The 18,922-nt window shown below is 37.1% G+C and overlaps 2 protein-coding genes across 2 annotated transcripts in view; one reads left to right on the plus strand and one right to left on the minus strand.

The window, feature by feature from the left end:
- Positions 1-5,511, minus strand: part of OXA1L (OXA1L mitochondrial inner membrane protein) — an 88,483-nt gene extending 82,972 nt beyond the window's left edge. Inside the window, exon 1 of the mRNA XM_090382107.1 lies at positions 5,293-5,511. Within this exon, the coding sequence (XP_090238233.1) occupies positions 5,293-5,394 (102 nt within the window). The 5' untranslated portion in view covers positions 5,395-5,511. The remainder of the gene's footprint in view (positions 1-5,292) is intronic.
- A 2,918-nt stretch (positions 5,512-8,429) lies between these two features.
- The window catches only part of fs(2)ltoPP43 (female sterile (2) ltoPP43), a 52,034-nt gene continuing 41,541 nt past the window's right edge, over positions 8,430-18,922 (plus strand). Inside the window, exon 1 of the mRNA XM_090381366.1 lies at positions 8,430-8,983. Coding sequence (XP_090237492.1) covers positions 8,852-8,983 — 132 coding nt within the window. The 5' untranslated portion in view covers positions 8,430-8,851. The remainder of the gene's footprint in view (positions 8,984-18,922) is intronic.

The following is an 18,922-nucleotide window of genomic DNA, read 5'->3' on the forward strand; positions in this document are numbered from 1 at the left end:
GGTAAAGGGAAGGGTTTTTGCTTTCGTAAAGGCGACTATGATGGTCTGAGACAGTATTTAAATTCTATACAGTGGGACCAACTGATGATGTTACCAACAGCAAATTCAAAATGGGAAGCATTCAAGGAACTAATCTTGGAAGCTACCAGGCTTTACATACCAACCAAGAAATATTGTACAAGGTTCAGGCCTAAATGGTTGTCAGATGAACTAATGAGACATATGGCAGAGAAGAAAAATGCATGGGATACATACAAATTAATGGGTGACATGGAAGCCTATGATAGATATAAGTTGGTCTGTAACCAAGTCACAAAGGAGATTAGGCAGGCAAAGGCAGATTATGAGAAATCCTTGGCAAAGGATGCAAAGAAAAACAGAAAAGAGTTCTTTACCTATTTAAACTCAAGAAGGAAAGGGATGAATCAGATTGGTCCACTGGATATTGATGGTTCAACAGTTGAGGATCCTGCTCAGGTGGCTAACAATCTAAACGAGTATTTTGCATCTACATTCACGCATGAGGAGTTATTCAGGAAGGAGAATGATGTAGGTAAAGTAAACATTGGCAGTGAGCTGGATGATTTTGTAATAACTGAGAGGAAAGTGGAGGAGAGATTGTTGAGGATAAACATAAAAAAGGCACCTGGGGTGGATGGGATCTATCCAGTTATATTAAAGGAGGCAGCAAAGGAAGTAAGCAAACCCCTAGCCATAATTATGAGAGCTTCTTTGGACTCAGGGGAGGTACCCATGGACTGGAGATGTGCAAATGTAACCCCAATTCACAAAGGAGGATCAAAGGCTGACACAAGTAATTATAGACCTGTTACTTTAACTTCGGTTCCAGGTAAATTAATGGAGGCACTGGTTAAAGAAGCACTGCAGGATCATCTAGACAAGAATTCAGTTATAGCTCAGACGCAGCATGGTTTTGTTAAGGGCAGGTCTTGTCTGACCAATTTGATTGGATACTATGATGCAGTCACAAAAGAACTGGATGCAGGGAATAACTTTGATATTATATATTTGGATCTTAGAAAGGCTTTTGATACTGTTGCGCATGGAAGACTGCTGCACAAATTGGAGAAGTGTGGCATTGGAGGCAAATTGCTGCTATGGATAAAGGGATGGTTGAGTGGCAGAAGACAGAGTGGTAATCAATGGACACTGCTCAACGTGGACTAATGTTATTAGTGGAGTTCCTCAGGGTTCAGTGTTGGGTCCATTGTTGTTTTCTGTATTTATAAATGATATTGATGATGGTGTATCAGGCTTAATGTCCAAGTTTGCAGACGATACAAAGGTTGGCAGGGTTGTTAAGGATACTACTGATACTATGCTGCTGCAACAGGATCTGGAAAGGTTGAGCAGATGGGCTGAGAGGTGGCAAATGAAGTTTAACATTGACAAATGTAAAGTACTACATATGGGAAACAGTAACCCCAGATCAACGTATCAACTCTGTGGTACTACACTGACATTGGTAGAGAATGAAAAGGACCTGGGGGTAATTGTGCAGGCAGATATGAAGTTCTCTGAGCAGTGCAGACGAGCTGCAAGAGTAGCTCATGGTGTCTTGTCAATGATATACAGGAATTTTTCTAGCAGGGACAGGGATGTGATTATTCCCTTGTATAAGGCATTGGTCAGGCCACACCTTGAGTACTGTATACAGGTCTGGAGGCCTCATTTCAAGAAGGATGTAGAGCTGCTGGAACGAGTACAGAGAAGGGCAACAAGATTAGTGAATGGAACAAAGGGTTGCTCTTACGAAGAAAGGCTTAAGTTTTGCAAATTACAGAGCCTGGAGACTAGGCATCGGCGAGGTGATCTGATAGAGGTGTATAAGGCTTTGAATGGCTTGAGCATGCTCAATGCTGATGGGATTCTTCCTCTTGCTCAGAATAATCACCTGAGAGGGCATAAATTCAAATTGAGGAAGGACGGATGTCGGATAGATGTGCGGAAATTTGCCTTTAGCCAGCGGGCAGTTGGTTTGTGGAATAGACTTCCATCGCTTGTTGTTGAAGTTGATAGCCTAAACAAATTTAAGGCTCAGCTGGACAGGTATTTCGAACAAATGGAGGGGTGAAATGGGAGTAGTGGTTGTTTTTTTTTTTTTTTTTTTTATTTGGCTGATGCTGAATAAGCTTGCTTTCTTGCATCATACCTCTACTAATGCTAATGCTAATGATTACATAAAGTTTCCTATCAAGAACTGAAACTGAAAAATCACATCTATATAAAATACCCAAGGCAAAACATGTTACCTCTTCCAGAATTTAATAGAGGAAAAATCTTGGATTAAAAATATTAAACAATACATTGCATTTCTTTGGCATCTTAATGAAAAGCACTGTTAAATCAAATTTAGCCTTACCCCATAAATGTAAAGAAGATACAGTTTAATGTTACAGTATATCTAACATTTCATTTCACATATTTTATGCAACACAAGGTAGTACACTGCCAGCCAATTTGTTAAGTAGAAACAAGCAGCAAAATTTCAGGTACAAATTTATAGAATTTTTTGAAAAATTGTAAATTTAACAACAAAGATATAGTTAATTTTGTGTTTTGTTTTGTTTTTGTGAAAAAAAAACAAAAAAAACCCCAAATATTTGATCCACTTGATTCACGAGTGTCACCTGAATATCAGTACCATCCGCATTTTACACTACCAAGTAGCAAGCCCTAGCCTGCCATACCTGAAAGATTGTCTGCGACAAGCTTCATAGACTACTTGCATAAAATCAAACAAATTTAAGATTGATTCTAACTGTCATGATATCCTGTAAAAAGTATGGTGCAAGTGCTGCTTGATAAAACAGAAGGAAATACCCACTACACTGACCAAGGGACAAAAAGACCCAACACTTGTGTTATTCTTAAGTGAGTGTCTGTATTCACTCAGATGCAGCAGGGGAGTTTTCCCTTGTCTGTTTTCAGAATGCCACTCTGCCACACTTTTCACCGAATGCTCGGCCTTCCTGGGTGAGCATAATCCCTTGCTTGACTATTCTGGAATTTATTTCTCATTAAACATTAGAATTTGATTTATTTTTATTATTTTTTTCCTGTACCCAGGCAATAATCAGCACCCCTTTAGCGTGGTACAATAGTGTTTTAAATATTATTGTACTGTGATAAAGAAGTTTTATAAATCAATGACAGCCTTTTATTTTTTATTTACTTATTTGCAGTATTTTCATTGTCATTTTATGTTGGATTACATTATGATATAATAAAAACCAACATTAAAAGTATACACAATAGCTGAGCTGGCACAATGTACCCACCAACACAAGCAAGGTTTGAAAAAATAGTTGTTTTTTGTATTTTTCAAAGCCCCTACCTTGCATAGCTTTGGTCACTGTTCTTAACTTGTAAAGTTAGAACATCTGCCAAATATTTTCTGATTGGGCTTTATGATAGGATTCAATATGGGATCCAGAAATGTCCCCAATTATTAAGTTCTAGTTTATGTTATTTATTTCTAATTACTAGTTCTATTGGGAGTTTAAATTACATAGAATAACACTTTTACCACAATAAAATTCACTCAATAATAACAATTCATATAGTTAGTCAGTTATTAAATTCGCATTACATTAACTTAGTAGTATCACCATACATAATGTGCTTCCAAATCAAATGCAAACATTACTATAATTTATAAGATATATGAGCAACAAATGTAACCTGTGTTATAAAAATTAAATAAATAAATAAAAATTTAAAAAATATGAACTCACAATGGTCATTCAATCAAATAAATTGGCAATCTCCTGTTGTTCCTATAGTATCATCCCAGCAAGCTCAGTTTGCATGTTTGTTTCAAAATTGTATAAACTAAGGATCCCATGTGAAACACAGAGGAAACATTTTTTCTCTACTCATCACTTTGTTTTTCCTTGGCACTTAACAAAAAGGTTAGTGCAATTGCATCATGTTTTTTCGTCATTCACTTACGAAAAAACATGATGCAATTGCACTATCCTTTTCGTTAAGTGAAACCTTTACATAGGTTGAGGCTATAGCCCTACCAAACTCTTTCAGTTTAAACTGTTATACACCATCTGACATCTCTCATATTGTGGAGTTATACTTCATAACTGGGTTGTCACTCCCTTTTCCTTTGTTAGTTGTTGATGCATCGGTACCTCCCAAAATTTTTGCAGTTCTCTGATCCAAGCCCGAGGTGGGATTCGAACCCGCCTCGGGCTTGGTAAAGTGTCTACCTGGCAACCCAAAGGTTGCCAGGCAGGCACTTTACCCACCCGGCTAGCCCGGTACCTACCCACCCACCGATGATAAGCCAAATAGCCTTGAAACGGCCATCTGGGTGGTGGTATCCACCAAGAATAAGTAACAATAGCCTTCTCCTCCATTGGTGAAGCATTACTTATTCAAGGTAGTGCAATATCTGGCAACTCATTGTGAAGGTATTCACAATATGAGATATGATAAAAATGACGCCATTTTACCAATTTGGTAATTCACTTACGAAAAAACATGATGCAATTGCACTAACCTTTTCGTTAAGTGAAATCTTTACATAGGTTGGGGCTATAGCCCTACCAAACTCTTTCAGTTTCCTTGGCACTTAGTACCCTACTTTTGGCTCACTCTTTGCACCATGAGAACAAAGAATTTTCTGCTGTTTTAACCTTTACATTTTGTACTGGTGAAAACTGCATATCAGTAAAGTACAATACATTTGTTTTGAATTTAGGAATTGATTTATGATGGGGAAGACATTTTCTGAAGTCACAAGCACTGACAAATTTAGGTAGTCTACCACTTTGGTGCACATATTTTTTCAGACTTTCAAAATAGGGACAAGGAGGCCTTAGACCAACAGTAACTGCACTGTTTTACCTCAGTAAATCCACCCTTAATGACAGGGCTGTCTGTTGGTGCTATGGCTTTAATTATCAATGCAAGATTATTGAATCAGTGATGAAAAGTTTCTCTGCGCTGCGTTTCTTATCTAAAACATTAATTAATGACCTAATGCATTTTTTTTTTTTTTTTTTTTTGCTGTCATGTTTGCAAACAACAACGGGACATTATTATTATTACACGGTTTATATTGCGGTCCTCGAAATTTTCAAAGGTAATCTTTAGATCCTTAGTGTCACTGATGTGGCGAAATAGCAATCGATTTCTTAAGGCTAAGGATACATAAAGTTTCTTCAAGTACTCGCAAGGAAGTGCTACTACGACTAATAAATAAAATTTCATAAATTATTGTAAACTCTCAGGCAATACTATCAACTTTCTGACCTTAAGGTTTTCCAGTTCAAGTTTCACAGAACCACGTGGAAAAACAGGAGTTTTCACCATTTTAGAACACAAGCATTTTGAGGGGTTGATCATTCCTGCCATTTTCAAATTTAATTAATGAGAAAGTATATAAGTGAGTAATTGAAAATCATCTGACGTCTTATTTTCTTTTTCTACTATCAATGAAAAATACAATACGAAATAAATTTCAGAAAACCAGGTTTGACAAATTACTATAGCAGTGCCACCTAAACACCAAAAATTCCACGTTGTAAATATTGATTATGTAGAATTCATCAGTAAAAAAAAAAAAAAAAAGTCATAATAAGGTTACCAGAGATCACTCTCACCCAACCATGTGTATTATGTCCATAAATTGCATGTGTTTTCTGGTTGGTTTGCCTGTTTTTGTAGACAAAAAAAAAAAAAAACAGAGTATTTCAGGGAAAAAACCTCGCTGTATTCCACAGAGACCAACCGACTAAGCCATGGAAAAAAAGCCCACAAATGTTCTCCGCGTCATTTGAAGGATTAGAACTCGGCTGCAGGGAGAACAGTGACTATAACTGCTATGCTACCGCAAAGATAATCATTATATAAATTAATATAAAATTTCATCAAAATATTAGATGAGGTCCAAAAAAAAAAAAAAAAAAACTAATTTCTTTGGAAACCATCAGCGACCACTTTTCTTACCATAATTTAGGATATACAAATATACTGCTCTACACCGTTCTGAGAAAGTAATTTTTCTAGAGGCTGAAAATTTAGAAATTCAGCCAGTGGGTTTCAACCGAGGTGCCGCGGCACATTAGGATGCCACAACAACCTTCCAGGGGTTCCACGTTATTTAGGTTTAAGTTCAGGTCTGGAGGCCTCATTTTAGGAAGGATATAGATTTGTTTGAGCGTGTACAGAGAAGGGCAACAAGATTGGTGAGGGGAATGAAGGGCTCCTCTTACCAAGAGAGGCTTAAGTTCTACAAATTGCAGTGGCTGGAGACTAGGCACCTGCGCGGTGATCTGTTTGAGGTGTATAAGGCCTTGAATGGGTTGAGCACGCTGAATTCTGTTGGGATTCTTCCACTTGTTCAGATTGCGAACCTAAGGGGGCATAAATTCAAATTGAGGAAAGACAGATGTAGGATAGATGTCCGGAATTTTGTCTTTAGCCAGCGGCTAGTTGGTTGGTGGAACAGACTTCCATCCGTTGTTGTGGAAGTTGATAGCCTAAATAAATTTAAGGCTCAGCTGGACAGGTATTTCGAACGAACGGAGGGGTGAAGTGGAAGTTTTTTTTTTTTTTTATCTGGCTAATGCTGCATAAGCTTGCTTTCTTGCATCATATGCCTCTACTAATGCTAATGTTTGCGGGTACCTTGATACCTTGTGTCAACCTCTCGCCAAATTAGATGACTTCCAGAATCGCTGCTGAGACTGAATCTACTCTCATTAGTAAAGAGTACCTTACCCCACTGCCCTGCTGTCCAGTCTTTGTGTTCGATGCACCAATGTAAATGGTGTCTCCGATGGGCAGGTGTTAAAGGGACTCGGCATACTGGCTATTGGGCACATAGTCCACCTTTGTGGAGGCGCCTGGCCACAGTAAATCGCAATATCCCGCGTCCTGTGCAGCTGGTTTGTAATGGATCCCGCTTTCTGGTGTTGCTCCCTCTTCGCCTGTAGGTGTATACAGCGGTCATTGTCGGGCGTTGTTTTTCGTGGACGACCATCACTGATCGTTCGATCAGCTGTACTTGTCTGGCCGACCACGCACATGAGACGAAGCTATGGGCGATACCGAACTCTGCAGCCACACTCCTCGTCACTTCGACCTTCCCAATTATTTGACTGTGGGTAAAGTCATCCAGATGTTGTCTACTGGCCATTTCGTTGTCTGTAGCACTGTATGAGACCAATCGAACGTCTGTTACAATCGTCCTCACCATTCGGTAAATTACACATAACCGTTGAACTGCTGCTTTTATCTGTTTATATGGGCCCTCTCGTCACGATTCAAATTTTTGCATGTGCACCAGCTTTATACTGGACGGCCAGAGTTATGCAAATCGCCACAGGCTGTTTAGTTCGATTTTGTGGTTGTAAACTTTAGGAATAGTGTTGGTTTTTAAGTTTTGCACACCAGTGCAGTACAAAAGGCATCATTTGATCGGTATCTCGTATTGTGCTTTCCTTCACGAGTTACCATGCATTGCACTACCTCGAAGAAGCAAAACTTCACTAATAGAGAAGTCTATTGATATTTATTATCAATAAATATCAGTGGGTACCACCACCCAGATAGCATTGTTTCAAGGCTTGTTAGCCTTTCATCGTTAGGTGGGCAAGTACCCTGTTATTGCCAATATGACAACCCAGTTGTGAAATTAATCTCAGTATTTACACTATTTTCGTAGTTTTTTTTTTTTCTCTAAGAACTATCTATGGTGTATTTACACTGATATTAAATAGATAATTTCAAGCTCTTATGATATTATGCCTGGTTGCATTTGGTTTTATTGTAGTATTATCTTGTACACCATTTTGCATCTCTCATATTGTGAGATCAACTTCACAACTGGGTTGTTATGTCAGCAATATATACACCCACCCATCGATGAATGGGCAACAAGCTATGAAACGGTGCCTACTGGGTGGTGGTACCAACTGAGACAATAGACTTTTCTATTAGTGAAGTGTTGCTTAGAGGTAATGCAATACATGGTAACTCGTTGAGAAGGATAATCACAATATGGGATACAGATGAAATGATGCCTTGTATACTACTTTCGTATTTTTTTTTCTTTACGAGCTATCTATGGTGTATTTACACTGATATTAAATACAATAGTTGTGTTCTAATGTGTGTCCCCCAAAATCGGCAAGTTGTGTTTAAAAAATAAATAAAATTCTTTAACCTAAATATTTACACTTTTAATAAAATATATGTTATTTCAATGTAATAAATAACAAGTAGATAATCTCAGTAAGGGTAAACAAAGTATTTCCGGTGGTACTACTACTACTACTATTTAGCTTATTATCACAAAAAACACTGTGGGGCAGGGGAGGAAGTGCGCTACAGAACCAAAGAGGTCGCTGCTATATTTGTCTGAGATCCGTTGGAGCACAGAGAAGTAAAGCATTGGAGTAAGCAACATGCAAGTTTCTGACGCAACTATTCAGCCCGAACAATCACCGGTTCAACAAGTCGGAGCTGATGCGCTAGGAATATTTTGCATTTGTGATGCTAAGCTGTTGGATTACCGAATTTTATTATAAAAACTTTTTAAAAATCATAATAAATATATCTTGAGTGTAGCCTGCCCTAGCTATCCACTCAGCAGTGGGAGCGTGTATGTTGGAATTTTTTTTTTTGGGCTACCGAAATGTTTAAATACCAAGAGTGGTTATAATTTAGAGTTATACCTCTTGATGTTGTAGGCTGGAAGTTGGCATTACGTTTTTTTTTCCAAGAATTTATTTTTGTTTTAGTTCGTAGTGCGGATATATACTTGTATTCATGGTACTGATAAATACTTGTGGAACTTAATAGAAAAATGACTGCTGTGTTGCGATTGAAAAGGAAGGCTACTGAAGACTGTGCGAACCTTCTACTGTTATCTCTAAAAAGATCGCGAAATGATACAGATGAAAAATATTTTGAGTATGCTGGAACGATTACATCTGAGGTAGCATTTAAAACAATTTCTACATAAAAATTTCTTATTTATTTAAATGTTGATTTGGTGGTATCTACGAGAAGCTTAAGTTACATTAAGAACCACTTTATTTTGTTTCACGTTATTCTAACGTAAAGCGGCTTTTTTTTTTTTCAAAATTCACATACACAATTTTTAAGATGTATTTGCACTGCTTGCAGAGTGCTTCACTTTTTTGTTTAAGGATGCTTAAAAGGATATATAAATGTATAACATTTTGATCAGAATAATCTCTTTAAAAGTTTATTATAAATTGAGTATAAAGCGTATGAGTATTTGCAGAAAGAATGGAGAAATAGGCTTATTTCAGATGTGCTATTTTTTAGATATAGTACCCGCCCTTTTATCCTCATGCACATCACTCCAAAATATATGCTGTTATACATTTTTTGTGACATCCTTTGACACCGACTGAAAACTTTGGATTTTGGTAGTTGTGCTATAAAAGGATTTGAGGACTTCAAATTTCAGGATTTCAAACATTTCAAGATATCTCACCGATTTGACATCTTGAAATGTTCTTGAGTTATGTTGGTATTTACGACAGTCATGGTTTTTTTTTTTTTTTTAATAGATGTTGAGATAGGTTTGCTGAAAATGAAATCTTTCCATTTAATCTTTTCCTTCCTGTTTTTATAATTTAACTATGAAATTAAATCAAAAGGGTAATTTTAGATTTGTTGATAAGTTACTTGTGTATTATCAAAGTTATACTATATTAAAACTTTGATTTTCAGTAAAAGATTTATATATATAAAACTTGCATTATGTGGTTTGTAAATTGCAGTCATCAGTATTTATTTTTTAAATCAGATGCTTAATTTCCTTAGCCGTTATTATATGATTTTGCAGGTTTGGAATTATATTTTAAACAGATCTTCATGAAAACATTTTTCATGAGCAGAATGGTATTTTAATTATAAGTTGACATCTTAATAATAATATTGTCATTGGACAATTGATGTAGGCTAATTTTAAAAACAAATAACTGGTAATTTTCAGAAGTTTTTAGATGACTGGACAAACTTTTGGAATGAATGGAAGGGTAAAATTAGCATTAGCATTAGTAGAGGCATTTGATGCAAGAAAGCAAGCTTATGCAGCATCAGCCAAAAAAAAAAAAAGAAGTAACATAAATAAATATAACCACTTCCACTTCACCCCTCTGTTCGTTCGAAATACCTGTCCAGCTGAGCCTTAAACTTATTTAGGCTATCAACTTCCACGACAAGGGATGGAAGTCTGTTCCACCTACCAACCACCCGCTGGCTAAAGGCAAATTTCCGCACATCTATCCTACATCTGTCTTTCCTCAATTTGAATTTATGCCCTCTCAGGTGATTATTCTGAGCAAGAGGAAGAATCCCATCAGCATTGAGCATGCTCAAACCATTCAAGGCTTTGTACACCTCTATCAGATCACCTCGCTGGTGCCTAGTTTCCAGACACTGTAATTCGCAAAACTTAAGCCTTTCTTCGTAAGAGCACCCCTTTGTCCCATTCACCAATCTAGTTGCCCTTCTCTGTACTCGTTCCAGCAGCTCTACATCCTTCTTGAAATGAGGCCTCCAGGCCTGTATACAGTACTCTAGGTGTGGCCTGACCATTGCCTTATACAAGGGAATAATCACCTCCTTATCCCTGCTAGAAAAATTCCTATATATCATTGACAATACACCATGAGCTACTCTTGCATGGGAAGCAAAATGGGAAGCGTTTTTTTTCTTGGCTGATGCTGTATAAGCTTGCTTTCTTGCATCATATGCCTCTACTAAATGCATAATTTCAAAATTTGCTTCTAGAATTTGGAATGTGGGCATTTGTTGGCTGCTAGGACAGCCCATAGAGTTTTGTCAATGATGTATAGAAACTTTGCCAATAGAGATAAAGATAATTATTCCATTATATAAAGTAGTGGTTGGTCTGTGTCTTTAACTTGAATATTGTATGCAGGCATGGAGATGCCACTTCAGGAAAATTGTGAAGGAAAAGTCATGAGACATACAAGGTGAGACAATGGTGGATTCAGGGTAGGGGCACGTGATCCCCCTGTCATTTTTTGGAGAATATACACCAATCGTTTAAATTCCCTTTAACTAAGAAAAAAAATTTTTTTCATAGGATTTTTATCTATTTTTGCATTGTGGCTTAGCTATTTTCAACTGACTACAGTTGGCAACACTGATGCTGATGTGATCAGCATTCTAGTTCGAGGTGTCACGCAGTTTTATTGTGCATAATGTTTACTTCAGAGTAATTCAGACTTTAGCTGTGTGCCTGTGTCTGCTAGTCACGTTATGTTTGCGTGTCATATTTGTTCAAGGCACAATGGTGCCCCTCCTGTCATTTTTTTCTGGATCCACCACCGAGGTGAGACATAATAAACTGAAAGGGGATAATTGTAGACTGGATATCTGAAAATTTTCCTTTAGTCAAGGTGGGGTTGACCATTGGAATAAAACTCCCAACTGCTCTTGTGGGAGTCAGAAGTTAATTTAAATTTAAGGAGGATTTGGATGAATACTTGAAAGAAATAGGTAAATGAAAGGAGGGAAGGTAATACTTCTACTTTATTTGATTTATTTTGGCTGATGCTACATAAGTTTACTTCTTTGCATCATTTTGTTGATACTAATAATATTTTCAAATTATTTTTGCTTGGTTTCTTAGAGGAGTTGAGCAAATAACCATTTTAAACCTAAGGTGGTGATACAATTTTTCTTGAAAATTGTAACAGTATAATTTTTAAAAAAAGAAAGGGGGAAGGAAATGTTTACTATTAGTGTTAGTAAGACCAAATGATGCAAGGAAGCAGACTTTTCTGCATCAGCCAAAATATAAATAAAAATCAGTAAAAAAAAAATAGAATATTTGTACTCTTCCCATTCTCACAAGGTAATCATCAATTGTTCTTTGAATTTAACAAGATTTGGTGCCTCTGCTACTTCGGGAAGCAATTTTTAGTCCAGTATCTGACAACCTATTGCCCACAGATGAATTTCATGAAATCCAATCTTGTGTTATACCTGAGATTTTATTTGTTCCCTCTGGTTCTTGCCTCACCTACAAAAGAGAACAGATATTCTTCATTTGTTTTACTCAACCCTTTCAGTGCTTTATATACCTCAATCAAATATCCTACCCCCTTAGATGTCTAGTTGTTTTGTAGTCCACACATTTTAAGCTGTTCTTCACATGTCTGTGGATTTGCACTCATCGCAGTCTGGTTGCTCTTCTTTGGATCTCAGTACAATATTCCAAATGCCGTCTAACCATTGCTTTGTATAGATGAATAATGATGTTCTCCTCTCTACTAGCAAAGGTCATAAATCATGGAGAGGATAGTGTCTTTCTAGCCACATGTTCGCGCTGCATGACAAATTTCATGTCAAATTGAATAATTTAAATTTAAGTCCTACACTTAAGTTCTTTATCTTGAACAACTTTTGGTATATCTTCCCCTAGTTTATAGGCGAGTCCAGGATTTCTTTTTGTTAAATAACCTTACATTTAGAATAAATCAACTTTAGTTGTCATTTTTCATTTGTTCAGTTGTCATTTGTAACATTTAGAGGGGGATCCAACACTGATTCCTCAGAACACTGATTCCACTTGTTATATTGGTTCACTCCTGAAGACTGACCATTTATGAAAGCCTTCTGTCTCCTATCTTTTAGCCGGTCCCTGATCCACTGTAGAATTTTACTTGTAATCCCAGATAAGTGATATAAACTTTTTGAAAACTGTAATTAGAAAACTGGTGTACAAAATTTATGGACCATTCAGGTTTTCACCTGTAGCTTCTCATAGGAGTGGCCTGGATGTGGGAAAAGCATACCAAAGGAACCTCGTGAAATGATGAAGGAAACAACACCGACACAGAAACAAAATTGTACAGAGGGACTTTATTCAAAAATGGCAACATAGCACTGGCTGCCATGATACAGATACAGATGCATCACTGCCAAAGATGGAAAAAAGGGAAGAGGTGGTCCTCAGTAGATATGGCCACCCCTAATGTTGATGCAGGCTTTGCACTGCCTGTCCATGCTTAGAACAATGTTGTTGATTAATTCTTGCGGCAACATCGTCCATTCCTCTGTCAGCACCATCTTCAGCTGTTGAACATTTTCTGGTGGGTGTGGACGTGCCACTAGGTATCTCCCAGATTGCCCCATATGTGTTTAATAGGATTTAGATCAGTAGAAAGGGCGGGCCAATCCATATGAACAATGTCCTCACTTTCCAAAAGCATATCAACAGCTGCAGTGCGATGGGATATAGCGTTATCATCCATAAACACGAACTCAGGACCAATGGCACCTTGGAACAGGCACACATAGGGAAGGATTACCTCAGCAGTAGCATGCATCGGTTATGGTACCACCTTCCAATATCTGGAGTTGTGTATGTCATCCAAGATAATGCCTCCCCAGATGAGAACACCTGGACCACCGTATCAATCCTTTCGGTGATGTTTGCAGGGTGATACCGTGTGCCAACCTCTCGCCAGAATCACTGCCAAGACTGAATCTACTCTCATCAGTAAAGAGTACCTTACCCCATTGCGCTGCTGTCCAGTCCTTGTGTTCGATGCACCACTGTAAATGGTGTCTCTGATGGGCAGGTGTTAAAGGGACTCAGCATACTGGCTGTTTGGCACACAGTCCACCTTTGTGGAGTCGCCTGGCCACAGTAAATCAGCATATCCTATGTCCTGTGCAGCTGGTTTGCAGTGGATTCCACTGTCTGGTGTCGGTCCCTCTTGGCCTGTAGCAGGTATATAGCGGTCATCATTGGGCATTGTTTTTCGTATATGACCAGCACTGGTCCTTCGAACAGCTGTACCTGTCGTTCTGAAGGCCGACCACGCACGTGAGACAATACTAAACTCTGCAGCCACACTCCTCGCACTTCGACCTTCCTCAAGCTTCCCAATTATTTGACCCCGGGTAAAGTCATCTAGACGTTGTCTGTAGCACTGTATGAGACCAATTGAACATCTGTAACAGTTGTGCTCGCCATTCGATAATTTGCACATAACTGCTGAACTGCTGCTTTTATCTGTTTATGTGAGCCCTCTCATCACAATTCAAATTTTTGCATCTCCACCAGCTTTTTACTGAATGGCCACAGTTATGCAGATTGTCGCTGGCTGTTTCGTTTGATTTTGTGGTTGTAACCTTTAGAAATAGTGTTGGTCCTTAAGTTTTGCACACCAGTGTAGTTGAAAATTCTCCTCTTTCAACTACACCAGTGTAGTTGAAAGAGGAGAGAAAACACTTTTTTGTTAATTTTAAATCCGCTAACATTCTTTATACATATAAACACCAACAGATCAGATGACACAACTCAAAACTGCGGGACTTAACTGTAAAATTTGGTCACATATACCCATAACCATTTTGAACAGTCTACCTTTAATCTTTCCATGCTGTCTGCTGAGTATCCTTAAATATTGAATTGGAGTGCACCATTTACTGCAATGCTGTTGAACTCTCAGAAGTGCTTGTGAAATTGCCCATGTTTCAGGGAGCTATTTGGCTGCACTAGTGTACAATTTCCCAACCACAGCCCATCAGTGGAATTACTGAAAGAAATATATTAAATATTTCCATGTATTTCTCCACATGCAATGATATGTAATCAAACACACCTATGATGGTTTGCATAAGCTATGAATTTTATTTAAGTGTTATGTTGGTATATCTCCTTTAAGTATCACCATTTATCATTATTTTCATGAGGTCTATGAAACTTATTTATCATTATTTTCATATGAGGGCTGTGAATAATACATGAGGAGTGGATAACAAATGTTACTGACATGCTAGATGTAATGCAAAGGTTTCAAACTCAAAGGCATACACCAGCACCTTTCTTGAGGCTGCAAGTCATGCCATTAAATAAAAAATAAGAACATTCCACAGAACACTGAATGAGTTTCATTTTAACAAAGCTTCATATTCACAAGAAAATTACCATCAGAAACGAATATTAGGACAATGCAGGGGAACCTTGCACCAGGATCTCTTTCTGCTTCCACATAAACTGCTCATTCAGATTTGAATAGGCATTTTAACAAACAGAATTACTGTTTGTTGAAATGCCTATTAAAGAATTTGGAATATTTGTTCACATTTCAACAATAAAATGGTGGCCTTTGTATTGACAGGTATTTTTAATTTTATTTTTAACATTTTTAACTTTTACATTTTAATATTTTTGAGCAGCCATCTTGAAAATGTACATCTAAATCTTGTAGATTTAATAAACTAACATCCACTTAATTTTATAATGTCACAATCATTAAAGGTATTAATATACCCTCTGACAATACAGATGGAGTAAGGTCTAAACCCAAAACAACCTGTGAGTTGTTTTGGGTTTAGCATGTACAACATCCAAATCAACCAAATCAAATAGCCTAAGAACGGCAACAGTATAATGAGTTTAACAATTTTCACTTGTTTCGATAAGTCTGGATTCAAATTAGCAATGGGCATAATCAATTATAGCATTTACATAATGGAAAATGTAGTATATAGAAGGATACGCGCACTAACTGTATGGCATAAGACAATGCAGAATTTAAGTTTATTTTTTGATAATATCATTTCAGTTCTGTTCACTGTTTCTTTATTTCATAATTGATTATGGAAATCATCTGATTATGCCCATCACTAGTTGGAATCCTTATAGTCCTTTTCAATTGCAGCCATAGTTAATTAGTCTCAAGTTGTGCAAGTAGGGTCTCCCATAACATATAAATTGGCCTGTCTAAAGACATATGATGAATACCATATGAAATAATGTGCTATAACCAGCATAGTCTATACACTTCCCACTCCCTTCAACAACCAACCACCCTGTTGATATATTGCAAGTGACATGATACAAATTGCCAAGGTATGTCAAACTTATCTTGAATATTGTTTTAAGTCTCTGTAGTTGAACTGAAATTTCATGGTATACCATTATTTAGAAAATGCCTCAGAAATTAGTTAAATAAATTTTGTACCAAACCACATGTAAGATCAATTACTATATTTAATAACCACTCTTATACTACATGAAATTAATAATATAGTTTATCGAGCTTATAGCCCAAAGCACTATACACTTAAGGTGACGTTTCAGGCGTCTTACCGATACCCATCATCAGGAGTCTATCAGCAGCATGGTCTGATGATGGGTATCGGTAAGATGCCTGAAACATCACCTTAAATGTATATTGGTTTGGGCTATATATAAGCTTCGGAGACTATTATTAATTTCACTTTTCATTAGTGGTTATTAAATATATATACAGTAGAACCCCCATTAATCCGTGCTTGATGGGATAAAACTCAGTCCGGAATAACCGGAAGCTATCTTTTCACGTACCAGTTTTTATTTAAAGTTACTAAATAACAAAATTTTAACTAAATTGGTTTTTATATTAAATTAATAAAACAATATTTTAAAATAAAAATTATAAAAAGTAAAAGAATATGGTAAGTAAACAAAATACTGTACAAAGCAATAACGTTTTAATGTAGAACATTATATTACACAAAAATATTACAATGCAAAACAAATAACTATTTTCGAGAAGTTTACTTGAAATAGTCAATGTTTTTTGCTTTAATTTTGAAACTCGCTTTCAGGCTGCACAGTCTCACAACCGCTTCAAGGTCAGAAGATCACCAGCTGATGTGTCATCCTGTCTCTTGAAATAAATCAATAGCTTCTCCAGCATTCTGGTTGCTTCAGTGTAAAGCAACCTTCACGCTAGCTGTTTCCTCACACACTTCATCATCAGAGTTGTCATCTTCATTAGCTTTCAACGATGATGATGAGCATGCTTGGACAGTGTCTTCCTCAGTGAGGATCTGATGTCCTAGATCATTATCACCCATTATCCATTGGGGAATGTCTTCATTTGTTACGTCTGAACAACCCCCTAGACATTGAAATAACTGAACAAAATCATTATCATCCTTATCATCAGGATCTGAAGAAATATCCATTTCTTCCTCCGATCTTTCCATTGGAACATCAGGCCAAAGTTTTTTCCAGCATTTGATAATGCTGGAGTCTTGTCAGTTTCGTCCCAAGCTGCAGCAGAAAAATAAATGACTGTCTTTATGTTGACATTTTTAAGGTCCATAAAGTTTTATTTTTCTTCAAGCACCTCTTGTTGTTCTAATGGTGAGATTATCAACTTCTTTCTGTACCGTTGCTTCACAGCTTCTATAACTCTTTGATCCATAGGCTGTAATAGTGCAGTAATGTTGGGTGGCAAAAGTTTTACAAAGATGTTGCCAGATCTCAGTTGTTCTTCTACTGGATGGGTTGGAGCGTTATCAGTGAATAAAACTGCTTTTTCTTCCAGTCCTTGATCCCTTAAATATTTTTTAACTAAGGGAACAAAAGAGATTAAAAACCGATCTTTAAAAAGAGCTGAGCTCATCCAAGCTGATTTTTGTGACGTGTACTTTGCTGGGAAGGCATTTAAGTCCACATTTTTAAGAGCTCGGGGCTTAGCAGATTTTTCGTTGACTAACAGTGGTAACTTTAAATTACTGGATGCATTACCGCACAAAAGCAATGTCACTCTTTCCTTACTCGATTTATGTCCTTTAGCTGAAATGAAGAGTTGAGTTTTTTTGGGTAACATTTTGAAAAATAAACTGGTCTCGTCAGCATTAAAAATTTGGGATGGAACTAAATTTTCTTCACTAATAAACTTGAGAAACTGTACTTTAAATTCTTCGCTTGCAACACAATCACTAGAAAGACTTCACCTGTAATTCCGAGCTGTCGGATTCCATGAAACTCCTTCCACCTTGATAACCACCCCAAACTCGCAGTAAAAGACAGGTCACCTCCTAACTTTTTGTTAAGGCTAAGAGCCCTTAATTGAAGGATTGGGCCTGAAAGAGGAACCCCTTGCTCTCGTTCTTGACAAAACCAAATGTATAAGGCCTCTGCCAAATTTTTATTTTTTGCCTGCTTAATGGTAGTTCTATTTTCTAAGCTGTCTTTGGCTACCATTTTTGCACAAAAGTTTTCGATTGCTTTCCTATTTTTTTATTTATTTATTTTTTTTTTCAAATCGGAAACAGTTTATTTTGCCACCCCTATACTGAGAGCGATTTTTTTTTAAACTTTCTCCCTTATCAGTGCGAAAAAGCACGTTCAGTTTTTGTTCCATCGACACAGTAACACTCTTTCTTTGTGTTGCCATCTTCTGTTAACCCAAAACCACAAAAAATAAAATAAATAAAAACACACTAAAGAACTGAAGTAAGGTGTATGCGTGGACAATGCTAGCTGCAGCTGTCAACTGAATAGGCCAGCACTTGAGATTACCCTGCGATATTGGCACCTCTGTAGCCAGGTGGGAAGGAGCAGCAGTGCATAGCACACGCTTCTTGATTAGACTGGGGTTCGAGCCTGTCACCACCAAATACGGAGGATGCGGAAAGGTCAAGGAATGACCATCGCATATTCCCGGAGCAATATGGCCTTAGTTGCTAATGCTCCTAAAAACCAAAATAACTAATTAACTAAAAAATAACTAACCCTATGATTGTCTCCGACTATGCCACATGGTCCAGTCGGATTTCTGGAGGACACAACCATAAAACAATAAGCAGTCCCCTATTTATTAGGATTTTCTGTTAGTGTAATCTATTATAAATGGATAGTTAACATGATCTTATTGAATTTGCAATAATACAGACAGCTGGAATTCTGTGGATTTTTACGTTATTATGGTGAAATGTGTTTCCCCTCCCATGAAATCTTCAATCATATTAAAAACATAAATAAATTTTCAGAATGTTCTCTTCATTCCTATTTTTTTAAGTTTTGTAACTTGTTACTCCGTTCTCACTTGCGTGTATTGTGTTAGTTACAATT

Source organism: Mastigoproctus giganteus, chromosome 9 (genome assembly GCF_048544385.1).
Source record: "Mastigoproctus giganteus isolate SK-2022 chromosome 9, ASM4854438v1, whole genome shotgun sequence".
NCBI lineage: Eukaryota > Metazoa > Arthropoda > Arachnida > Uropygi > Thelyphonidae > Mastigoproctus > Mastigoproctus giganteus.